General features: G+C 36.6%; 1 protein-coding gene across 1 annotated transcript; it reads right to left on the bottom strand.

Moving 5' to 3' along the window:
• Positions 1–7,397: 7,397 nt before the first annotated feature.
• On the bottom strand, positions 7,398–9,149 carry LOC131027905 (uncharacterized). Its single transcript, XM_057958005.2, has one exon. It carries the CDS (start codon positions 8,649–8,651, stop codon positions 7,590–7,592), a length of 1,062 nt encoding a protein of 353 aa, XP_057813988.2. The 5' UTR covers positions 8,652–9,149; the 3' UTR covers positions 7,398–7,589.
• Positions 9,150–24,666: the final 15,517 nt, after the last annotated feature.

The raw sequence follows: 24,666 nt of genomic DNA, 5'->3' as shown, positions 1-24,666 counted from the left end.
GTGCAAACATGTGTAAAATGCAGACCTAACCTCAGGACCTCCAAAGGAGACTTCACAAACGCGTCAAAACTGATATGAGGAAGCTTCAAACGGACACATGGCATTCTACAAGGTGATTAACCATCCCCCAAAGGGATTTCTCATGACAATTCATCGGTGCAAAGATATGAGCTCACAAAATGAGCTGCTCAGGCCTGGTCTAAAAGGCGATTTTGAATGCAATCTACAAAATTTTGAGCCTGGGTCTTCAAAATTGGACAAAACTGTTGAAGTCCCAACAGTTGGAGCATGTTATTTTTTGAATGTTGTAATTTCATTTCATTGAGATAATAGAATGTGTTTCCTTTCTTGCATTTTCTTTTTGTTCATTTCTCTATTGTTGTTGTGTGTTTGGGTTTGTAAGAGGAGTACCCTTCATAGATAATTTTAATTTTTTTATGATATTAGCTTGGTTATTAATATGTTATAATTAAAGAAAAGTATATACTTTAAACCTCTCATATTCATTTTATGCTTATTTTAGCCTTGTATTGAGATATTTTAATTTGGCACTTGATCCTAATCATTTAGATGTTGAATTTGACACAATCTTGAAAATAATTCTCCATCTACTCACTCATTATAGCCTTCCTTATTTTGTATATTCACCTAATGGTCATTTGCATATCCTATAAATGATTGCTAATGTGACTATATCCTTTAATTGAGATTGTTAGCACAATCACATTCACTTAAACTCAATTTCATTTCACAATTATTTCAAGCCAAATTAATCCAAAAATTTAATTATTTCCCATCACCTTACAAACCTCCTTTGGGATTGTAAAAGATTTACCAAAACTATTTCATGGTTCACTTTTTAATTCCTCTATAAAATGGTGCTTAGAATTAGAGGATGTATAGGTTGTTTTGGGTATGATTTTTTCTGGAATGGTTTCTCCACATAAATTTATTTGTTATGGTTTACATTATCTTTCATGGTTTATTCTATTACATTTGTGTTATATCATGGTTTGTTCTTTGTAATCTTTTGCAAGAGTCAACTAGCATAACGCACCTTGCTAGACCTATTTGATTCTCCTAACATGACTCCTACTAAGAAGGCCTTACTAGACCTAGATGTCATGCCTCTTCTCTTATGGCTCCTACTAAGCATCCCTTACTAGACCTAGATTTCAAACCCTTCTTTGTTCTTGCATTCTCCATGTGTGTTTGTTTAGCCTCTGTTGATCAGGTTGCTCCTTTTATCTTGATTTTTTAAATTAATAAGATCCTAAGTCCTTGGGGCTTGGTGTTGTCTTGTCTCTTTAATGTCTTGGTGAAAGTCTTTCTATGCTATCCTATAATTTATTGAGAGTATGAACGTAAGATCATAGTCCCACTAAAGTGGGGGCTAAATGCAGCGTCGTATAAATTGTATCCTTCTATAATTTCACTCATTTGGGGCTCACTTTGGTGGTTTTCCCTCATGCTCCTAATTCATGACTAATTATGCTCAAGCTATGGCCAAATATGGAAGCTCAGCACAATTCTATGTTCATTGACCTTGAATTAAAGCAAGAATACTAGAACTATGGCACCTAGCACCATAAAAATATTGGACAATAGCACCTAGCACCCTATTCTAACCATTTTTAGCCCAAATTTGAAACTCTAACAGTAGAGAGATTGTTGAGTGGGAAAGTGCACCACAATGTTGGCCATCTACAAAATTTCAACACAAAACATGTGAAGTTGTGTAATAAATACAACTACCACCCCCTCATTTAAACATGTATATCTCTCTACAAGTATTGAATTCTAATTCACACTCCATTTGAGCAAAGCAATTAGGCATATTCAAGGTAGTAGAGGAGGGATCTGAAGTTAAGCATTCAAGTTAGCAATCATGATCAATTTTATGTGTTCCTCCATGACTGAAGGCATGCATTAACTCCTATCAAACAATATCAACCTTTTATGAGGCTTCAAGGAAAGAAGATCGTAGCAAAGGTATCATTTGTCAATTATGCATTTCCTTGAGGTTTTTAGCCTTTACCCTACCAAGGGTAAGCTCTTTTTTCTAATCAGCATTGTTATAGTGGAGGTTAATTCCTATCTAGGGTTTGACTTTAAAAAGGCCCTATACAACACAACACTTTTCCCCTCTTTTATGTGTGCAAGTTACAGATTTGACAATCGAAAGTTGCAAAGTTGCAGAGATAAAATTGAGACATACAGTTCTAGATTTTGAACAAGTGAAAACTCCTAGTCTAAGGATTATCACTCCATTGACCGACACTTTTTCACTAGAATTTTGGGCGAACAATCCACAAAGCATCCTGATCAGAAATTTTAGTTGATGAAGACACCTTCAAGTGTAGGGCACCTAGCTCTCTTGACTGACACTTTCAAGCTTAGATTTTAGTGAAAGGTTCCTTTCTACATCTCATTTCTATATTTGATTTCATACTTTGCATTCTAGTTCTATATCTTTTTGTTTATGTTGATTCTTGTCATTCCTAGCACTTTACCTATTTCTTGCATCATTTCTTGTCTTCATCATATCCAATCATATCAATTCAAAAAGAGAACAATCAGCCAATGCCCAGCTCTCCTAAGTGACTAAATTTGGGCCTAATTAGTTGTTCTCAATTGAATGTACGGATTGAAAATGATTCCTATTTTGTATTTTTATACTAGTGAACAATAATACCTCCTTTTCAATTCCAAATGAACCTCTCTATTCTTGGTTCTTACATGCCATAAGATTTCATTATAAGTTATCATAAGATCTCACAAAGGTAGGCATCCCAAATTTGATATAGACAAACATTTTAAATCCATCTTACAACACTCCACAAACTACTGACATGACGCATATGATGCCAAATCAAACTCCCATACCTCATTTCCATGGAGCACATTATTAAATAATCTAAAATATAAATAATTAATAAATAAACTCAGGCTTACCAAGGTTGAGACATTTTACTTCCCAACAAGGCCTTGAGAAATTTATCTTTCAAATTTATCAATTCATTCTCTTATATAGAACAACAATGCTTGCAATGTGCATATAACTCTAGCTTTTAGTTTCTTTAATGATTTTATTAAGTTGTAGATTTTCTCCCCTTTACTTAACATTAGAATTAATAATTAGATCATTGTCTCCTTCAACTCTACTTCCCTACAATCATTTCTCTTTCACAAGTTGTAGACAACTCTAAAAAGGTTGTTGAACTCCCTAGATTTTCTTGGTAGAGCATAACTAGATTGTCATGGTAAAATTGATTATTCCACTGTATCGTTGCTCAATCTCCTTTTATGGCCCCACAAAAGTTGGGCTTCCTATATTCAATATTATCAACTTGCATTATTTTTGTAGACATGTAAAAATTGTCCTCTTAAATCAATCTCAATTTTTTCCATTAATCAAGTGGATCCATTATCTAATGATCTTATTTTTTATTATATTCATCCATAATATCATTCTCTTTTCTCCATTATTCCATTAAATCCATTAAATCAATATATATTCTATTATTCATCCATTTAATCGTATATATTCCATTTTATTTATTTTAAATAAAACCATTTTCTCAAACCCCTCTCATATCCACTTCATCCCTTATTTATCATATTTCACCTATATCAATTACATTCATTTAATACATGTGGGACAAACACTCTTCATTTCGACATCAATCCTTTATCCCACATTCGTCTTGATATTGGATTCACCCTTGAGGAATTCTATTTAAGTCCAGCCCCTCTCTCATTTCAAACCATCTAGCAATCTAGCGCTTAATTTATCTTTTGCAATCTTTTTCTGCGATCTTGCATTTTTCTAGCTTTTGCGCCATTTGCATTTCATCTTCAAATCTCCATTTCTTCATAGCCTTTGTGCATGCTTCTGAGAGCAATATTGTCACAAAACACAAATATTGAGGAATAGGAGTGCAATGCAGTAGGTTTTATAGCATGCATGTGTGTGTTTTAGTTTAGATTTTGATTTGCATGTGTGTTTTGGTAAGAAAACTTCATTGTTGGATGTTGGAAGAAGCTAAATTCATGATTTAGTTTCCTATTTCCTCCATCTTCAGTTTCAACTTCCTTTCTTTCTACTTATACCAATTACTTAGCAATTATTTTAAGACTTGCTTTCTAGATTAAAAATGCCTTATAGTCTAAAGGGTTAATGGTCCCCTTCTTGAGGGGCCACATGTTAAATCAATCTATTGATACTCCAAGAAATTTTATCATAAAATCTATCTAGCAGAACCTTGATATGATCCACATATATGTTAATAGAAATAGTACATTGCATATTAAGATAGATCTCACACAACAAGATAGATTTTGTGGGCCAATATGCCCTAATATCCTATATATGCACAAATATAGTAAACCCTTGAGGTAGGGTAGCATCATATAATACTCCTTATGGAAGAAGCCACTCCACACTATATCTACAATAGATCTCATATACTATATCATACTTGACACAAATTCCTTACAATGATAATCACCTTTCTTTATGTATACCTCCTTCTGATAATACAATGGAAGGGTAAATCCTAATGAAGGCCTACTCAACTCATGATGTAATTAATCATACAAATTATTCACATGACCCAAGATAACTAACTTACGAGATGTAATACATGTCAACATCACCATCCACCTAAGTACCTTATAATATCATATCTATTTACACAACACTTTTCTTGATAATATCCTCATATTCCTTCCAAATTATAAATTCTAGCAAATTACAATATGGAGAATGCTCCATATTTTTTAAGGGTAGTGACTTAGTTTGCATTTTCAAGACTAGAGTATAACGTTGTGTGGTAGCCCAAACTAACAAAACCTATTTACCAAATTACACCATATTTCATTAGCATATGTACAATATATGAGGAGGTGATTGGTTTCTCCACTTTTTTGTATGTAGAGGGCATCTACAAGGAAATTTTCTTTTCCTTTAGCTTTGATTGAGTTCTAAGAATCTTCTTCTATGATGTTCATCATACGAAAGATTGGCTAGTTACCAATTGTTAATCCTTTGATTGGTCTTTCTCCACAACTATTACATGGAAGTTTGAGTTTCATTTTGGTTATATAGTAAATTCTTTAATGTCCCAAAATTTACATGCTTTGTATTTAACCTATATTAGCTTAGTTTTAATCATTTTTTTAGAGTTTATAATGGTAACTTTTTTGGTCCATTAAAGTTTTTAAAGAGGTGAAAATTTTGAGTCTTGGATAAATGTTGTCAACTAGCTATATTTTGTGGGTGTTACTTACAATGTTTATAGCTTGAAGGGCAATTGTATTCAAGAAATAGGTGACAAACACATCAAGTAGATTTCCAAATGGCAACGAATAGGTAACAAACATTGTAAGTAACACTACAAAACCTACCTAGGAATGTGTTAGGTTTTATCCTAGGTCAATCCTCTCCACCCAAGACATGCCAACTGTTCATCCCATTCGAAGTCTACTCGGCCAAACAATCAATCACCTTATTCCACTTCCTGAAAAATGAACATATGAAATAAATAAATAAATAAAAAGTTGCAACAAGAAAAATTTACCTAATAATTTGAGTCAATCTCCATAAGAAATCTTTTAAACCTATTTTGTTCAAGAGAAACCAAAATCATAGAATCTGATTTACATACAACCTTTTTTCCAGCCAGGTTCACTAGCCTTCCTTAATATCTTAAAAAATGCCCAAGCTTGCAAGCCAACATAAATAGAGAAGAAAAAGTGAACAGAACCTTCACCATCTTATCGTAAAGATAATTATGAAATATAATGTAAAATGATTTATTATTGTGTAAAAGATTTTAGTCTTTTAGATGGCCCCTCATAGATTTTAGGATAAGATTGTTAGTTTAGTTTCATTTTAGAACTTATAAGTGACTAGTTGAAGATAACAGCTGATTCTCCTGCCATAATCTGGAATCTGTTTTATATCCTGGAAGATATAAATTGAATGAGTTGCCAGTGGTAAGAATATTCTGCCTTTCAACAACGTATTTGCATTGAGAATCAAGGGTCGAAATTGTGAAGTATATTCCATGCATGTCTAGCTCTTGTCCAAGATCTATACAACCTAATTGGAAAAGGGTTGGATGAATGGCTACATTGTTCAGAACTCTCAATAGTATCTTAGCTTAAGATCTACAATGGATTGTCATTCCAAGACAGACAATTTTTAGGCATATCTGATAGCTTCTAAAACTTATTCAAACCAGATCAGTTTAGTTTACTCCACAACATGCCAAAACTTGGGTTCTAATGTAATTATTTCTGTGTTGATAAAATCCCAACTCTCATTTTCAACTAGGATGACAATTACTGAAAGAACTTGGACCTGTTGAAAAGACTTAAACAGGAAATATTGATTGCAACATACAGAGAAATGTCTTAGTTTCTGTACAACAAGATTTTTCTTAACAATGTGAAGGACCCAGTAATTAGGCAACCTATGTTAGCAGGTTGGCTGTGCTCATCTATGGTATGACTAATACCTACATGGCTGAAGAATTGTCTAAAGGAAATCCAGATGTTGGTTTGTATGCAGCCACTTAGATGGTTGTACATCTCCATAAAAAAATGACAAATATTATGAATCAAGCATTTATTTAGTTTCAGTAAGGTTCCAAGTTCTCTACAGATCTACCATATCTAGAGAACAAGATTTAACATCCATGTGGAACTTCATCTCCCAATAACACCCAGGCTTCAATTTGTGATACTTTACAGTTTTCTTTTATGATGGTGAAGTTCAGGGATACGTCATTCTTATTGTCCATTGTTTCTGATTTGATTGTGTAAAAAAATTTCTTCAACGTATCAAATCAAACTCCATATCCATCATGGAAAGTAGAGAGTAAGACAAGAAAAATATGCAGTGTTATCTTAGACAGTGAGTTATGCATCCAAACCCTGTAAAATAGCAAAAGCCCAATGCCCTACCTGATTCAACGTCAGTGATTTACATTCACCCCACTCTTTGTTTAATCAGCACTGTGAAAACATATTATTCTTGAACAGATAGGATACCTATACGAATGGATGAACAAGAAAACAGCATAGAAAAATTTTGTTTCTTTTACAATTCTTATATGTGCAAGATTTCAAGTGGATCGTGATCTAGATTCAAGATCACATTCTTTCTTAGATCTTTCAGAGTTGCCCAGGTGAACATTTGGAACTGCGTAGCATCCCTCTTTATTTTCCACCGATCTAAATAGAAACTATCTTTTCAAAGCTACTGCTCTAACTCTGAACCTCATGAAAGTATTCATTATATTTAAGATAAAAGTAAAAGTCAATTGCCAGCTTCAGATGATCAGTGTACAAATTTGTGCAATATACAAACCAATAGAAGCAAAAAGAAGTTAGAACTGTAAGAAAATAGCCTGCATTGCAGATCCACTCCAAACCAATGGATAAGAGCACCATCAAAACCAAAACCCAACCAAGATGGAAAAACTCGACAACTCTCCAAAATAAACCTTTGCCTCTTCTTTCACATTATTGTGAGAGCAAGGATTTTTGTTCTTGGATTCTCTACATCTTTTCATTATCCTTCACACTTCAGTGGGTTTTATTTTGGTGGATGCCAAATGAGACTGAGAAGGATTCTTGATATGCTTATTGGAATCCTTTTTCTGAGGAGAAGAAAACAGGTTGGTCAAACCAAACATTCCTCCTCCTCCTCCTCCTCCTCCTTTGGATGCTCCCTTCCCATTTCTAATGCAAGAAGGCACATTCACATTCAAAACAGGGGTTACTCTGACATTTGCAGAATAAGACCTTTCTATTCTGTACTGAGATTCCCTCTTCCTAAAGCTACTGGGACTGCTACAGCTTCTCTCAAGACCCTTGAACACAACCTTACCAGAGGAGGCCCCTCTTGTTCTGGGGCTGTTGCACTTTGAGCCCTTCTTCTCTGCAGGCCTAATGACATTAACAGCCCTCAAGGGCTTGTGCAAAACAGCATCTTCTTTGATGGAATCTACAGAATACCTTGGCAATTCCTCCAGATCAGACTGATTTGAAGAAACAGAAAACCGAGCTGATGCAGAATCTGCATCAGAGTCACGAGGTTGCAGCAGCAGGGGTTGAGAGACAGAGGAAGCCTCTGTAGTCACACCAGAATTAATGCACCGGATCCTATAAGTAAAATTCGGCTTCTTGGGTGTTTTGGGTGTTGTCTTCGGAGGGACACTTTTCTGGGTTTGGAGCTTCTTAAGGCCCAGAATCTCCTTCCATGAACATTTGGGCGCCTTGGGGGAATGCTCACAGGCAATACCATTCGATTTGATCGAACTTCCCTCACAGGAATTCTCTAACTTGTTAGCTTTTTCATTAGTAATATAGATTCCAGTAACACCTGTGGGTAACATAGCTTTTCCATTTCCAGATTGAGAAAACTGAAAAGGAAGAATCTTGCCTTCAGAAAAGAGCACCTCTGCAGGCAGCATTGTAGGCTTACTACCCTCAGACAAACCCATACAGAACTCAAAATCCTCATCAGCCATTGACTCTTTGTTATCAACCTTCTTCCTCCTCTCCACCACCAAATCCAGGTCTGAGAAATCCCTGGAGAATGAAATCCTGGGGCTCTCTAGCAATTCTGTGCATGCCATGATGCCTTCAAATTCTTGAAATTTTCTTTGATTGAAATCCAACCCAACAATCTCCTAAGCTAAATACAGACCAAACAACATTCTTTTATGAAGAGAGAGGAATCTTCTAACTGATTTCTCGTGGGCTTCCTGTGTGTTTGGCAATGATGGGCCAGTGTGGATTTTGCAGCATAGGTCTGCTAAAAGATGAATTCAAACTGACAGTCCTTGCTGTCAGTATACTAACTATTCAAATCTCTGAAAAGCTTAATTTAATTTCAGTTGCAACAATAAAAACCAAAAAAAGTTGCAGAGATCAGATGGGAAGAAAGGGGACATACAATCCCACAACAGATTCAAATGCAGGCCTACTTATTCAGATAGAACAGAGCAGACCAGATGTATCATCATGACAAAGAAAAACTTGAAAAGTATGTTCTTTTCTATTTCATTAAAATTCTTTAACTATGATTTTCTGTATAGAAAACTGAGATTTCTATCTATATTTCTGCATAGCAAACTGAGCTAAAAAGATAAAGATAAGATTTACAAGCTGTACATTTCTTGGGAACGGGTATGAAATATATTATGCTGCAGTTTCCAACATTTTTGGAGCAGTGGACCAATGGAAGACCACCACGAAGATTCTACGAAGCCCACACCATGACAGATTAACTGAGTCTAATGTTGACCGAGTTTGACTGGGAGTCTGTGAGCTGGCGATGTGGATGGGTCGCATTTGTTTATATCTCCAGTCACGTGACTTTGCATGTAAAATTGCCTCTATGGCGGCGCCTTTGCATGTGATGGAGTTAATATGATTGGATTAGGGGGACTGAACGCACTATGAAATTTGTGTTCAGCCTCTTTGACGGTTGGACCCTTTTTCACCTCCAATCAGCTCAAATCTTCACCATATAAAAAAAAATGAATTTGAATTCATAGGCCTGCACCAGAAATGGTACAGTGTTTCTTGGATGACCGGCACAGTAACGGGAAATAAATTATTTGAAATCGGGTTTGCTGCTCTAGAGAATTTTCTCCATTGTCGTATAATGCTTTCTTAGTTGATCCCCCAAACCCCAACAACGAAATGGTAAAATACAGACAGAAACCCAGAATTAGTTGAATCGTAGAGGAGCACAAGAAGTATTAAAATCACCGCCAGTTTTCTTACTAATCAGAGCTAAATCTCAGCGTATTAGTCGCCCAGATGTTTAAAGTGGGTTTGTTAGGTAAAGGAAGAATAGTGAACTTGCTTTAAGTTAATGGATTGAAGCCAATCCTCCTTGGTGTTGAAGAGGGATTAAGGGATCGATTAACATGTGTAGTTGCAGGCTTCTTGATCTCGAGGTGAGGAATGGAAATTTTCTAATAAAGGTGACTCTTAGAATTCCAAAGGATTAGAATTGTAGATTTTAAGATATTTTATGACTGAAGAAGAATAAAAGGGAGCCATCAACTGAGGAAATCTTGAAAATGCAATTCCTAACATTTAAATTGTTTGATTGGAATATTCAATGTTAGGAGGTATGTTAGGAGGTATTTCAATTGTTTGATGAGTAAGTTCAGTGTGCAGTTTTGAGGTATGATGATCTTTTGTCTCTACTTCTTAGAATTGATTGTGGGTAGTTTGTTTTAATTATATCAATTTTGTGATCTCGCGCATTTTAGGTCATGTACACCAATCAAATATTTTCTTAGACTAAACCTTCCTAAATTATAATTATTAAAGAAATGTTTAATATTTAAAATGTTAGGAGAGCTTCCAATAAAAGGAGCCCTCGAAACCCTTTTCTTCAATGCAATGCGCTTTTTACTTTAAATGATTTTAAATCTTTGAAAAAGAAGATGGCAGAATGCATTTGCATCATACTTGTTTGTTTTTCTTACACGAATAAGAAAGCTCGTTGCCATTTGTAGAGTTACGTCGTAATAAGTTAGATCCAAAATTAATATAAATGAGTTAAGCAAGTAAAAGGAAGGTATATAGATTCCCTAAGTATATAAATGTTTAGGAGGTACAAATTTCTTATTATTATAGCTATCAACATCATTCAAATTTAAACATGAAAGTATATAAAATATACTAATATAATCCAAAGTTAAATCAATAAATATAAATTAGGAAATGGAGAACTCCTCATACAACTAGAAGTTATTATTGGAAAAGATCAAAAGAAATGATGTATGCACTTGGTAATGATTGGATTTAAAACTAGAAATGGGTTGGATAGGACTAAGAAGTGTTATATTTTGAATCTAGGCACTATTGAATGACTTTTTGGCAAGTTAGACATTGATGTGGTGAGAGAAGGTCATTGTAGTCCCTCCTAAACATTTGTTACTTCTACTCTAGCAAATTTGTAACTATCCAAAATTGTCTACCTTCATCTATTAGTCTTATATCTACTTAAGAATACTCGTGTTCACTCTAGAAGCCCTAAAAACCTAAGTTGAATATTGAGGAACGTGAAGAAATCATTGTGTTGTGGATGACTACCTTAGTCAACCCACTAGGTGGTTTCTTTCAATTGAATAATAACTTTGATTTGGAAAAGGGATGTGCAAATACCCATGTGACTTGGTAGTAGTGATGACTTAGTAACAGTGGTGAAAATATAGTCAAAACCCTAATATAAATTATGTGACAACGAGTACATGTTCTTGTAATAGATTAAAGGGGACTTGAAAAAGATCACAAAAGATGTGCCAATGGGATAAAAGGATCATATTTGATGAAGGAAACAATGGGAGGAAGTATGCAAATCTATGGAAGAATAGGTTTTTTTAATGGTCTCTTAATGGAATGATGGGATGGTGAAATAAGAATGCTAGATGATAAGAGAGAGGATGAAATGGCAAGAATTCTATAGTCAAGCTCAAAGTAAACTCTCTCCAACTTCAAATTTGTAATTGTCTAGGATTTTTCCCTCTAGTTGTGATCATGTTTCCTACAAGTTTCTTATGTGTTGGTGGAGTGGAGTGCATACTAAGTTTTCTCATGAATGTCTAATGGGTGAATTGAGAGAAAGAATAGGCTTAAACATGAATTTGTGATGTGCTTAAACATGTGACCAATAAAAATGTAGCAAGAATTAGAGCACAAAGAGGTGGGAAACTCTTTTATTCTTACTAAAGGTGGCCAGTAGTGAGAGGGCACTATTGACTCTAATAGATCTATGCAACCCAAAGATCTCACAATGATTGCGGATGTATTTCTATGATCGAGAAAATTCACAAAATTATTATATGATCACTAGGTTGGCCAAAATAGACAAAAATGGTCATAAAATAAACTAGGGGGTGAAAACTAAAATAAGCATAGAAATATAAGGTGGCTCCTGGATTGTGAAGTATGTAAATTTTAACCTTTCATTTTCCCCTACTTTACAAGTTGATGACATTTGTAAGACCTAGTGGAATTAGGGCTTTGACACTTGTATGGATAATAAAGCCACTAACTTCACTTGGGACCAACCTTACATTAAGGGAAGGGACTTAAACTTGATTTCAATCCAATCCTAAAAGGACTGAATTTAGATCAAGTTAATTCTTCCCTTATTAGAGTTGAAATTGAATTGTAATTAGGATTGAATTGCAATGCTAGATCTAAGACGAACAATGAGAAATTGATATAAGATAATAGTAACATCATGTTTTATATATCATGTAGAGCTATAAACCTAGATCTGGGGAGGGAAAATGGATCAGACCCTATGATGGAAGATTCAGGTTGAAGTATTAGGACTGAGGGGAGCAGGTCACCCTAGTCCTCCAAATTTTGGGGGCAAATGGACTGGATGTTTTTTGAATCAGGATGACACACAAAATCCACTGTCAACAGGTCATAAAAAATTCCCAGAATCAAGGGGAGTTGGTCATATTGGTCCCCTTCTTTTTGTGCCTTCAAAAGTTGAGTTTGATTGTTGTCGTCTACACTATCAAATTCATCGCTTGCAGCTCTTGGAACAATTCCCTACACACAAAAAGAAAGAAATAGGGTTGTTGACAGGGGTTTCATTAGGTCAAATGCGAATTTAGGAAATAAGGGTAAGTGCACAAGGGTGAACCCACAATAGTGGGTTACACTTTTTTGCCAACTTTGACACTGCAATATTCATTTTCAGGAAAAACTTTAGATTCAGACACCTATTTTTGCTAAACCGTAAGGAATTTGTCGATGATATGAACTAGTGATTTGTGTCATTGTGTGTGTAGATTCTATAAATATTTTTTTGATAATTTTTGGAATCGATTTTCTTCCATTTTACTATCTCCCTCAAAAATTAAGTTTTTTCCAAATGACAACATTTTTAAAGAGTGATTCTCACTTGGTCAAGCATAACTTTTTTTCTATAATAGATATGAACGTGATTCTTTCGAATTTAGTTTTGTAACACCCATATCTAGTGATTGCAATTGCTTTTGTAATATTTTCTTCAATATTTCATATTTTCTTAAGTTTTGAAGTCGAGTTAACTATAACTTTGACATATGTCTATTTGGTTGTACATAACTTGTTGTATATGTAACGAAAATCAAATTTATTTATTTTTTGGAAAGAGGACTTCAATACCTAGTGCGTAAATATTTTTTCAGAATTTTTTGGGTGATGTTTACTATTTTTCCATAAGCATTGAACTCAAAGGTTGATGTTCAGTGTGAAACCTATGTTTAGTTAATCTAAAAAAAAATCTAAATAAACTCAATACATAATAAAATAATAATCATTAGAAAGATCGCTTTGAGTACTACTTGCATGCATTTGGGTTTCTCAAAATCCATCCATTTGAGCACCCAAATTGAGCTTCGAAGGCCAGATTTTTGTGGAAAGCGAGAGGGTTTTTGGGAGAGGCCTCTAGGAAGCACTTTCGATAGAACATATGTTCAATAGAAAGGGGGTTTGAAGGGTTCGAGTGAACCCCCTTTCTATCAAAACCCCCTTGCACAATTTTTGTTGTAACTACCACTTTCTATCGAACATGGTCTTTTTTAACTACTGACATTCGATAGAAACCCCAATCAGTCGATTTTATTTTTTCCTAGGCTACAAATGACTCCATATAAATGTAGATGTTTTTTCCATTTTCTCATCTCAAATTCGAAGATTAATTTGCATTTTTTCACAAAGAAGGCATTTTTAAGTGAATTTTCTTGTTGTGGATTTTTCAAAAGACATTTTTTTAAAGGAAGGAGATGACAAATAAAAGGACAAGGGTAAATAAGACTGCGTGAAAGAATTCACCTGAAACTGAACAAAGACGTCGTGAACAAGAATTGGCAAGATATCATATGAAAAAAAGAGATATGCAACTCTACAATTTGTAATTCACCAACCCACTTAAATTAATGAAATTATAAAATATATCAGAAATAGAAGGTGGTTAAAAATAATAAGAACTCTCTCTCTCTCTCCCCCCTTTTAGTCTTCTCAATTGATTAAATTAAATATTTTTAGTATTTTTCTCTCTCTTTCTCTCTCTCTCTAGATACTTTTATTCTTATTAGACTAAATCTCTCTCTCCTTAATCACCTTACTACTTTTAATCTCTCTCTCTCTCTCTCTCTCTCTCTCTCTCTCTCTCTCTCTCTCTCTCTCTCTCTCTCTCTCTCTCTCTCTCTCTCTCTCTCTCTCTCTAGCATCATAAGACTTTATACCTGATGCCTTAATACATCTTAGGACATCTTTTGACCCCATAAGACACCTAGGACCCCTTAGTACATCCTAGGACCTCTTAAGACATCATAGGACACCTTAATACAACCTAGGACATCTTTTGACATCGTAAGACAAGTAGGACCCCTTAATACATCCTACTATGTATCCTTGAACCCTTTTTGACCCCAATGCTACATATGTTTTTAAATGTTATACATACATGTATAATTAGATGTTTAAATATTTAAATTTCTTTATGATATGTTAAATGTTATGTATATTATTGTAATGGACGAAATTTGCCACCTTGGGAAAGATGAATCCCCAAGGACAAATTATCCATCTGATTACCTCTTTGAACAGGCGCAACGTTGAGCCGGGAACAAAAGGAATCCTCTAGATCTGTCAGAGAAGTGAGACAAACCTCTGGCAAACTCTGCAAGGTTCTGTAACCAAGATGATAGCACGGGCCCAAGACTACAGTGTGGATTACTGACTGCAGCGCGGTGCACTAGTGTCCTAGGTGGACAGAACATAGAGCTAGACAAACATGTCTGGTTCTTACGGACAAAACACATAATAGAAGCATAATTAACTAAACCACTAACTATCTAAGGACCTAACCGACTAAGAATGAATAAATATAGAACATATAGAATATGGGTGAAATAATTTGTGAACCACTTAAATGGAAATATGAAGCAGAAAGGATAGAGAAAATAGGGAACCCGGGAAGCTCTCGAGTTTAGGACGCCAGCACGCTGCGCTATCATTTGTACGTCCAGAAAATGATAAATCCCAGACTCCAAGTGTTGGATCAAACCTGTACCTACGCACACAAAAAAAGGGGAAAAATGTTGGGGTTGTATAGGGGCCTGCCTCAATCAAACCCCCGCTTAGGTGTTTCCACCGCCACGAACAACCAAATTGGTATAGATTAAAAAATAGATAACTTGGAACAAACTGGTAAATTAGTAAATAGATGCAAAAAGAAAACTAATTCCTATTGCATGCAAATAAATATTGGAATATTGGTAAATATACTTATTAATGCAAAGGACTCATTGCATGAAAGTGAAATAGAGAGAGTAAGTTTGGAAATCAAACCCTCCTTGATATTTGGCACCACGAGCGTGATGAAGCCCGTTTGATAAACGAATTGGTAAGAAGCCACCACGAGGTTGGGAATCTTGATGTTGGTATTTGATAGCTTGCTTTTGGTGTTGATGTTGCATGAGTCAAGAGCTTTCCAAAGATGAGAGAGCTTGAGAGAGAGAAAAGGTCAAGAGCCAATAACCCAAAGTGGGAACCCCCCCAAATGAGTTGGAAAGGGTTTTTTAATTTGAAACAAGCATGGAGAGTCATTACGACATGACGTGGGCCAAAGGACACACGTCAGTGCGCATCTGAGTCACCGACACTTTTAAAATCTGACCATTTTTTGGGACGTTATCTTGGTGCGCGGACGTCCCCGCGTCACGCTGACGTCCGTCGGGAATAGGTCCCAAAGGGCTGACAGGGCTAAACAATGATCTTTGGGACGAAGGTCCTATGATGACAAAATGTTGCAATTTCGATCATAGGGTCATCATAAGTGCCTTAGGCATCATGCACAAGTGTCATAAATGCGTCGGGTACAATTTAGAACATTACAATTATGACATAATAGGACCTATTATGACATGCAATAGGTCCTACTATGACATAATAGGACCTATTATGACAAATAATAGATCCTATTATGTCATAATAGCTCCTATTATCACATAATAGGTCCTATTACGTCATGTAATAAGACCTAATATGTCATAAAAGAACCTATTATGACTATTACATGTCATAATAGGTCCTATTGTGTGAATAATATGTCCTATTATGTTATAATAGGACCTATTATGTGATAATAGGATCTATTTATGTCACAATAGGTCCTATTGTGTCATAATACCCCATGTAAGATTACCTATTATGACATTATACCCCTTAATAGGTCCTATTATCACATAATAGGTCCTATTATGTCATAATACCCCATGTAAGATTACCTATTATGACATTATACCCCTTAAGACCCCTTAAGACCGCTTAGTACGCCCAATTATTGCACAATAGGACTTATTGTGTGATAATAGGACTTATTCTGTCATAATAGGTCCTATTGTGTCATAATAGCTCCTATTATGTCATTATGCCCCTTAAGACCCATTAAGACACCTTAGTACACCCGATTATCACAGAATAAGACTTATTGTGTGATAATAAGACTTGTTGTGTCATAATAGGACCTATTATGACATGTAATAGGTCCTATTATGTCACACTAGGTCCAATTATGTCACAATAGGTCCTAGTATCACATAATAGGTCATATTATCACATAATAGATCATATTATGTCATGTAATAGGACCTATTATCACATAATAGGATCTATTATGTGATAATAGGACCTATTATGACATAATAGGATCTATTATGTGATAATATAACCTATTATGACATAATAGAACCTATATATGTGATAATAAAACCTATTATGACATAATAAGACCTATTATGACATCATGGGACCTATTATCACATAATAGGTCCTATTATGTCATGTAATAGGACCTATTATGTTATAATACGACCTGTTATGTTATAATAGGACCTATTATATGATAATAAGACCTATTGTGTTGTAATATGACCTATTATATGATAATATGACCTATTGTGACATAATAGGACATATTACATGTCATAATGGGTCCTATTATGCGATAGTAGGTCTCATAATGTCATAATAGGTCCCATTACCACATATATAGGTCCTATTATGTCATAATGTGTCCTATTATCACATAACAGATCCTACTATGTCATAATAGGGTATGTGCATGATCATGGTGTGCCAAAACAGGCCCTTAAGTGGCAATGAAATTTTAGAAAATCAGAGTTATGCAACTTGACATGAAAATTTGTTAGAGTTTTGCAACTTGACATGAAAATTTGAATAAGTTGTGAACATTATTTTTAAAATATGTAAGAAGAGAATATATATAAAATTGAATGTAGTTTCTAAACTACTAGTTGTTTTTTGGAAGAAAAAAAATCCTATTTGATGAAAATTTCAAATTTCAATGCAGTGGTACTAGAATTTCAAGAAAAAAATAAGAAGTAGACGTATGCCTGACCACCCTAATCACAATCAAATCATAATATTTTTTGTTAATATAAGTATTAGACTCATGTTCGGATGTGACACATTTTTTTTTTAATTTTTTATAAAGTAAATAATTATTTATGATTTTTTTACTACAGCTTTTCAGAAATTCAGAAACTACTACGTCTAACCACCTTAACTTGGTCAAAACCTTATGAATTTTATTTTTTTTAATTTTTCCCTATAGTAGACGAAGCATAGGATGTGATGCATGTTTCAGATTCAAAAAATGTTATACCGTTTGAAAGTTATGAGTGTTTTTCAATCAGTCTATCAATCAGGACTATTGTCACAATTCAATTAAAAAATAAAAAATAATTATTTATTAAAGTCGAAATAAGACAAGCCTTATATTGTTGGAAAGATGGGAACGTCCTTAAAAAAACCCTTTTTGTTTTATCAATTTTGGCTACAAAAAAAGTTGTCGGCCACTAGTGTAAAATCTAGAAAATCAAGGAATACTGAAAAACATGTTTTTTCGGTTGACTTTCCAGGCTTGTCACTTCCAAGCCAAATACCAAAGCATTCTCGAGCCGAAATTTGAAAATTTGACTAAAAAAATTGGATATTCGATTTTAATAAGTAAATTCTCTAACTAAATTTGCCCGTAATTAATCTAATGTTTATTAATATATTAATTTATAAATAAATTAGTATATGATATTAGGGAGAGAGGGAGAGAGACAGAGATAGAGACAGAGACTGAGACAGAGAGACTGAAACTGAGACTGAGACTGAGACTGAGACTGAGACTGAGAGACTGAGAGACTGAGATTGAGAGACAGAGAGATTGAGACTGAGACTGAGAGACAGAGACAGAGACAGAGATAGACAGACAGACAAACAGACAGAGACAGACAAATAGAGAGAGACAGAGACAGACAGATAAACAGAGACAGACAGACAGATAGACAGAGACAGAGACAGAGACAGAGAGAGACATAGAGACAGAGACAGAGACAAAGACAGACATATAGACAAACAGACAAAGAGACAGAGACAGACATAGAGTTAGACAGAGACAGAGACAGACGGACAGACAGACAGATAGAGAGAGACAGAGACAGACAGAGAAACATAGACAGACAGACAGATAGACAGACAGAGACAAAGACAGAGAGAGACATAGAGAGAGACAGAGACAGAGACAAAGACAGACAGATAGATAAACAGACAAAGAGACACAGACAGACATAGAGTTAGACAGAGATAGAGAAAGACAAAGACGGAGACAGAGAGACAAAGAGAGATTAGGGGAGAGGGATAGAGAGAGATTAGGAGAGAGAGAGAGAGGGAGATATATATATATATATATATATATATATATATATATATATATATATTAAGACACCATAGGACCCAAAGTGACCCAATATGGTGTCATAACGGGTCGTATGGTGTCCTAAGGGGTCATAAGGGTTCATGGGACACCATATGACCCCTAAGGACAACATACGACCCCTTATGGGACACCATATGACCCCTAAGGACAACATACGACCCCTTATGACACCATATGGTGTCGTTAGGGGTCATATGGTGTCCATGGGCATCATATGGTGTCCTAGGACACCATATGAGCCCTTAAGACACCAAATTGTGTTGTTATGGGCCATATGGTGTCCTAAGGGGTCGTAGGACACAATATGACCCCTTAGGACACAATATGACCCAAAGCAATCCAATATGGTATCATTAGGGGTCATATGGTGTCCTAAGGGGTCATATGATGTCTTAAAGGGGTCATATGACACAATATGACCCAGTGGGACACAATATGACCCATAACAACCAAATATGGTGTCTTAAGGGGTCATGTGGTGTCTTAAGGGGTTGTAGGACACCATATGACCCTTATGGACACCATAGGACCCCTTATGACACCATATGGTGTCGTTAGGGGTCATATGGTGTCCTAAGGGGTCGTAGGACATAATATGACCCCTTAGGACACCATAGGACCCAAAGTGACCCAATATGGTGTCATAACAGGTCATATGGTGTCCTAAGGGGTCATAAGGGTTCATGGGACACCATATGACCCCTAAGGACAATATATGACCCCTTATGACACCATATGGTGTTGTTATGGATCATATGGTGTCCATAGGCATCATATAGTATCCTAGGACACCATATGACCCCTTAAGACACCAAATTGTGTTGTTATGGGTCATATGGTGTCCTAAGGGGTTGTAGGACATCATAGGACCCCTTATGATACCATATGGTGTCGTTAGGGGTCATATGGTGTCCTAAGGGGTCATAGGACATAATATGACCCCTTAGGACACCATAAGACCCAAAGCGACCCAATATGGTGTCATAACGGGTTGTATGGTGTCCTAAGGGGTCATAAGGGTTCATGGGACACCATATGACCCCTACGGACAACATATGACCCCTTATGACACCATATGGTGTCGTTAGGGATCATATGGTGTCCATAGGCATCATATGGTGTCCTAGGACACCATATGACCCCTTAAGGCACCAAATTGTGTTGTTATGGGTCATATGATGTCCTAAGGGGTCGTAGGACACCATAGGACCCCTTATGGCACCATATGGTGTCATTAGGGGTCATATGGTGTCCTAAGGGGTCGTAGGACACCATAGGACCCCTTATGGCACCATATGGTGTCATTAGGGGTCATATGGTGTCCTAAGGGGTCGTAGGACACCATAGGACCCCTTATGGCACCATATGGTGTCATTAGGGGTCATATGGTGTCCTAAGGGGTCGTAGGACACAATATGACCCCTTAGGACACCATAGGGCCCAAAGCAACCCAATATGGTGTCATAACAGGTCGCATGGTGTCCTAAGGGGTCATAAGGGTTCATGGGACACCATATGACCCCTAGAGACAACATAAAACCCCTTATGACACCATATGGTGTCGTTAGGGGTTATATGGTGTCCATAGGGGTCATATGGTGTCCTAGGACACCATATGACCCCTTAAGACACCAAATTGTGTCGTTATGGGTCATATGTTGTCCTAAGGGATCGTAGGACACAATATGACCCCTTAGAACACAATATGACCCAAAGCGACCCAATATGGTGTCATTGGGGATCATATGGTGTCATAAGGGGTCATATGATGTCTTAAAGGGGTCATATGACACAATATGACCCATAACGACCAAATATGGTGTCTTAAGGGGTCATATGGTGTCCTAAGGGGTCGTAGGACACCATAAGACCCCTTATGACACCATATGGTGTTTTTAGGGGTCATATGGTGTCCTAAGGGGTCGTAGGACATAATATGACCCCTTAGGACACCATAGGACCCAAAGCGACCCAACATAGTGTCATAACAGGTCGTATGGTGTCCTAAGGGGTCATAAGGGTTCATGGGACACCATATGACCCCTAAGGAAAACATAAGACCCCTTATGACACCATATGGTGTCGTTAGGGGTCATATGGTGTCCATAGGGGTCATACGGTGTCCTAGGACACCATATGACCCCTTAAGACACCAAATTGTGTCATTATGGGTCATATGGTGTCCTAAGGGGTCGTAGGACACCATAGGACCCCTTATGACACCACATGGTGTCGTTATGGGTCATATGGTATCCTAAGGGGTCGTAGGACACAACATGACCCCTTAGGACACCATATGACCCCTTAAGACACCAAATTGTGTCGTTATGGGTCATATGGTGTCCTAACGGGTTGTATGGTGTCCTAAGGGGTTATAAGGGTTCATGTGACACCATATGACCCCTATGGACAACATACGACCTCTTATGATACCATATGGTGTCGTTAGGGGTCATATGGTGTCCTAAGACACCATATGACCCCTTAAGACACCAAATTGTGTCGTTATGGGTCATATGGTGTTCTAAGGGGTCATAGGACACAATATGACCCCTTAGGACACCATATGACCCAAAGCAACCCAATATGGTGTCCTAAGGGGTCATACGGTGTCCTAAGGGGTCATATGATGTATTAAAGGGGTCATATGACACAATGTGACCCACTAGGACACAATATGACCCATAATGACCAAATATGGTGTCTTAAGGGGTCATATGGGTTCATGGGACACCATATGACCCCTAAGGACAACATACAACCCCTTATAATACCATATGGTGTCGTTAGGGGTCATATGGTGTCCATAGGAGTCATATGGTGTCCTAGGACACCATATGACCCCTTAAGACACCAAATTGTGTTTTTATGGGTCATATGGTGTCCTAAGGGGTCATAGGACACAATATGACCAAAATCTCTCTCTCTCCCTCTCCTCCTCTTGATCTCTCTCTCTCTCTCTCTCTCTCTCTCTCTCTCTCTCTCTCTCTCTCTCTCTCTCTCTCTCTCCCCCTCTCCTCCTCTCTCTCTTTCTCCCCTAATATCTCTCTCTCTCTCTCTCTCTCTCTCTCTCTCTCTCTCTCTCTCTCTCTCTCTCTCTCTCTCTCCCCCCCTAATCTCTCTCCCTCTCCCTCTCCCCTAATCTCTCTCTCTCTCTCTCTCTCTCTCTCTCTCTCTCTCTCTCTCTCTCTCTCTCTCTCTCTCTCCCCCCCTAATCTCTCTCCCTCTCCCTCTCCCCTAATCTCTCTCTCTCTCTCTCTCTCTCTCTCTCTCTCTCTCTCTCTCTATCTCTCTCTCTCTCTCTAAAATATGACTAATAAAATCTGATATCGGATATCTGATTTCTGCCATTAATGTGGCAGTTCAGTAAGAAAAAGGCGGCAACGGGAAAATTTTTGGGGACCAGAAATTTATACATTAAAATCGGATATCCGATTTTAATGCACATAAAAAAGAGCCTTGTGGGCCATTTTGTGGATTCCAACGGCCCACAGTCTGCATATTCTATTTTCTATCAACGATCATGGGTTTTCAGACAGGTTGAGACAAATTTGTGCTTTTGGGAGATTCTTAAAGTCAAATCTTACATTGTCAATCATGTAGGAGCATCTATGTGGAGGGAAATGGGGAGTAGTAGTCGTCGGAAGTCTAAACGCAAAAGAAAACTTTCAAATGACCAAATTGAAGTGTATAGAGAAAGAGATAGAGAATGGCATAGGAGGAGAAGACAAGGTATGTTAAATATTGCTAATGTTACTTCAAGTGAAGAGGAAATTGAATTTGAAATTGTGCCACAAGTTATTAAAATGAAAATGTAGATTTTGAAAGTGAAAATTTTAAAAATGTTGAAAGTGATAATGAAAATGCTCAACATGCGGAAAATTTTGACATAGGAGGTGAAAATGTGGAAAACTTTGACATTGAAAGTGGAATTGCTCAACCAAGTGAACCATATGTAACACCTAACTACTTTAGAAATGAAGACCCTCTCATGGATGAAAGACAAATTCCAAATCCAAGACCTTCAAGAACCCCAAAATGGTTATTTGAAATCGATGAGAACATTATTGCGAATCTTGAAGGCAAGAGGTCAACAAGAACTGTTCGGTTGTGGGCTACACAACTTTTCAACCAAAATTTTAGCAATAAGACATTGACCGAGAAATGCCAACTCTTTGTTCAGTTGCTAATGATGATAAAGATGAGACCATTGCTAAACAAATTGAAGATTCGTATGACCAAGAAGATGGAGAGAAATTCTATTGTTGCAAAAAATCTATTTGACGCTCTCAATTCTATTGGAAAGAATACCAAAGAAAGAGATAAGAGAGCCGCTCAAAGAGTGATTACAACCTCCTTAGTAGGCCATCAATTGAGGAAGGCTCATCAAATGAGACAAACTTGTGTTGATTTTAACATAAACCGTAAAACTTTGGATAGAGCACTTGCACGAAGACAAAGACTTGATGATCCACTTCAACAAGATACATGGGCTTTTGGTGGGAGGCTTCCATGTGTTGATAGAAAGTTGTCTGACAATGTGAAGGAGGAGATTCAACAATTTTGGCACTCTAATTCTAGAGTGTCACCCAATGTAAAGGACGTTTTGAAATTAAGAATCGGCAACCAAGACCGCACACCACATCCCAAAAATTTCTTGGAATCAAGCCAAACAATGTTGTATAATTTTTTTGTGAATTACGTCCAACTTTGCAAATATCACAAAGGGCCTTTGAATCTTTGAAACCATTTTATTGTGTTCCTCTTAAGATTCACAATACTTGTTGTTACAGGTACCATGTGGATTTTTCAATGTACCATGAACTTCTATGTCATGTTCATTCTACGATGCATACTAATGAGATGTTGCAGGAGTGTGGTACAATGTTATTTCCAAGATCATCAAGAGACTTGCAAAATCTATTTTTATGCCCTAGAGATGATGGCTGCTATTTCTATTGAAATGATTGTTTGAATGAGAAGTGCTCAAAATGTGGTGGTTTGTCAAAGTTTGTTTCATGTTTTCATGAGGGTAGCGAACACGAGTTTGGAAAGAATTATGTTGATAAAAAAATATATGAGACGGTGAAATATACTTTGAAGAGTGGAGGTGAAGGTTCTAGATGCTAATTAGTCTCAAGAGAAGTGAGTATTGTTCATTTTATTTTGGATTTTAAGGAAAATATTTTCTACAAGTATGTAAGGCACACCCATAGGTCTCAGTGGTTGGATCAACAGTTCAGGATGTGTAAGAACTCTTTCCCGATTGGCACTCTTGTATCGGTGGTTGATTTTGCAGAGAACTATACATTGCAACCACAGAATGAGGTACGGTCTCAGTACTACAATTCAGTCTAGATTGCTATTTTTGTTCACATTACATATAGACATGCTCCTGATAGTATAGAAGAGGATAGGAAGATAATCAGGGAGTATCATTTTTATATGAGTGATGATAGATCACACTCCTCCGAGTATGTGCAACATTCTTTCAAGAATTTTTTTGAGTTCTTGCATGAGAAAGATATTGCAATTGACCGACATATAATATGGTCAGATAACTGTATGGGTCAATTCAAGAATGCCCGTATGTTTTATTGGTTGAGTAGAATGCATGTAAAGAGGCGTATACCTCATATTTGGTGTTTTTTTGAGGCAAGGCATGGAAAGGGAGAGCATGATGAAGCGGGTGCATGTTTGAAGAGAGCTCTAGTTAAGGAGCAATTGAGGATTTCAGGTGCAAATTTCTCTGATGCACTTTCTATTGTTGATTGGTGTAGTTCAACATTATCACATGGAGGTACTCTTGATTCAACAGTGACCAG

Source organism: Cryptomeria japonica, chromosome 3 (assembly GCF_030272615.1).
Source record: "Cryptomeria japonica chromosome 3, Sugi_1.0, whole genome shotgun sequence".
NCBI lineage: Eukaryota > Viridiplantae > Streptophyta > Pinopsida > Cupressales > Cupressaceae > Cryptomeria > Cryptomeria japonica.
Note: the sequence above shows the minus strand (reverse complement) of the source record. Positions and strands in the feature narration are given on the sequence as shown.

Coding starts and splice junctions, on each gene's coding strand:
- LOC131027905 (XM_057958005.2), bottom strand. CDS start 8,651: ATGGCATGCACAGAATTGCTAGAGAGCCCCAGGATTTCATTCTCCAGG.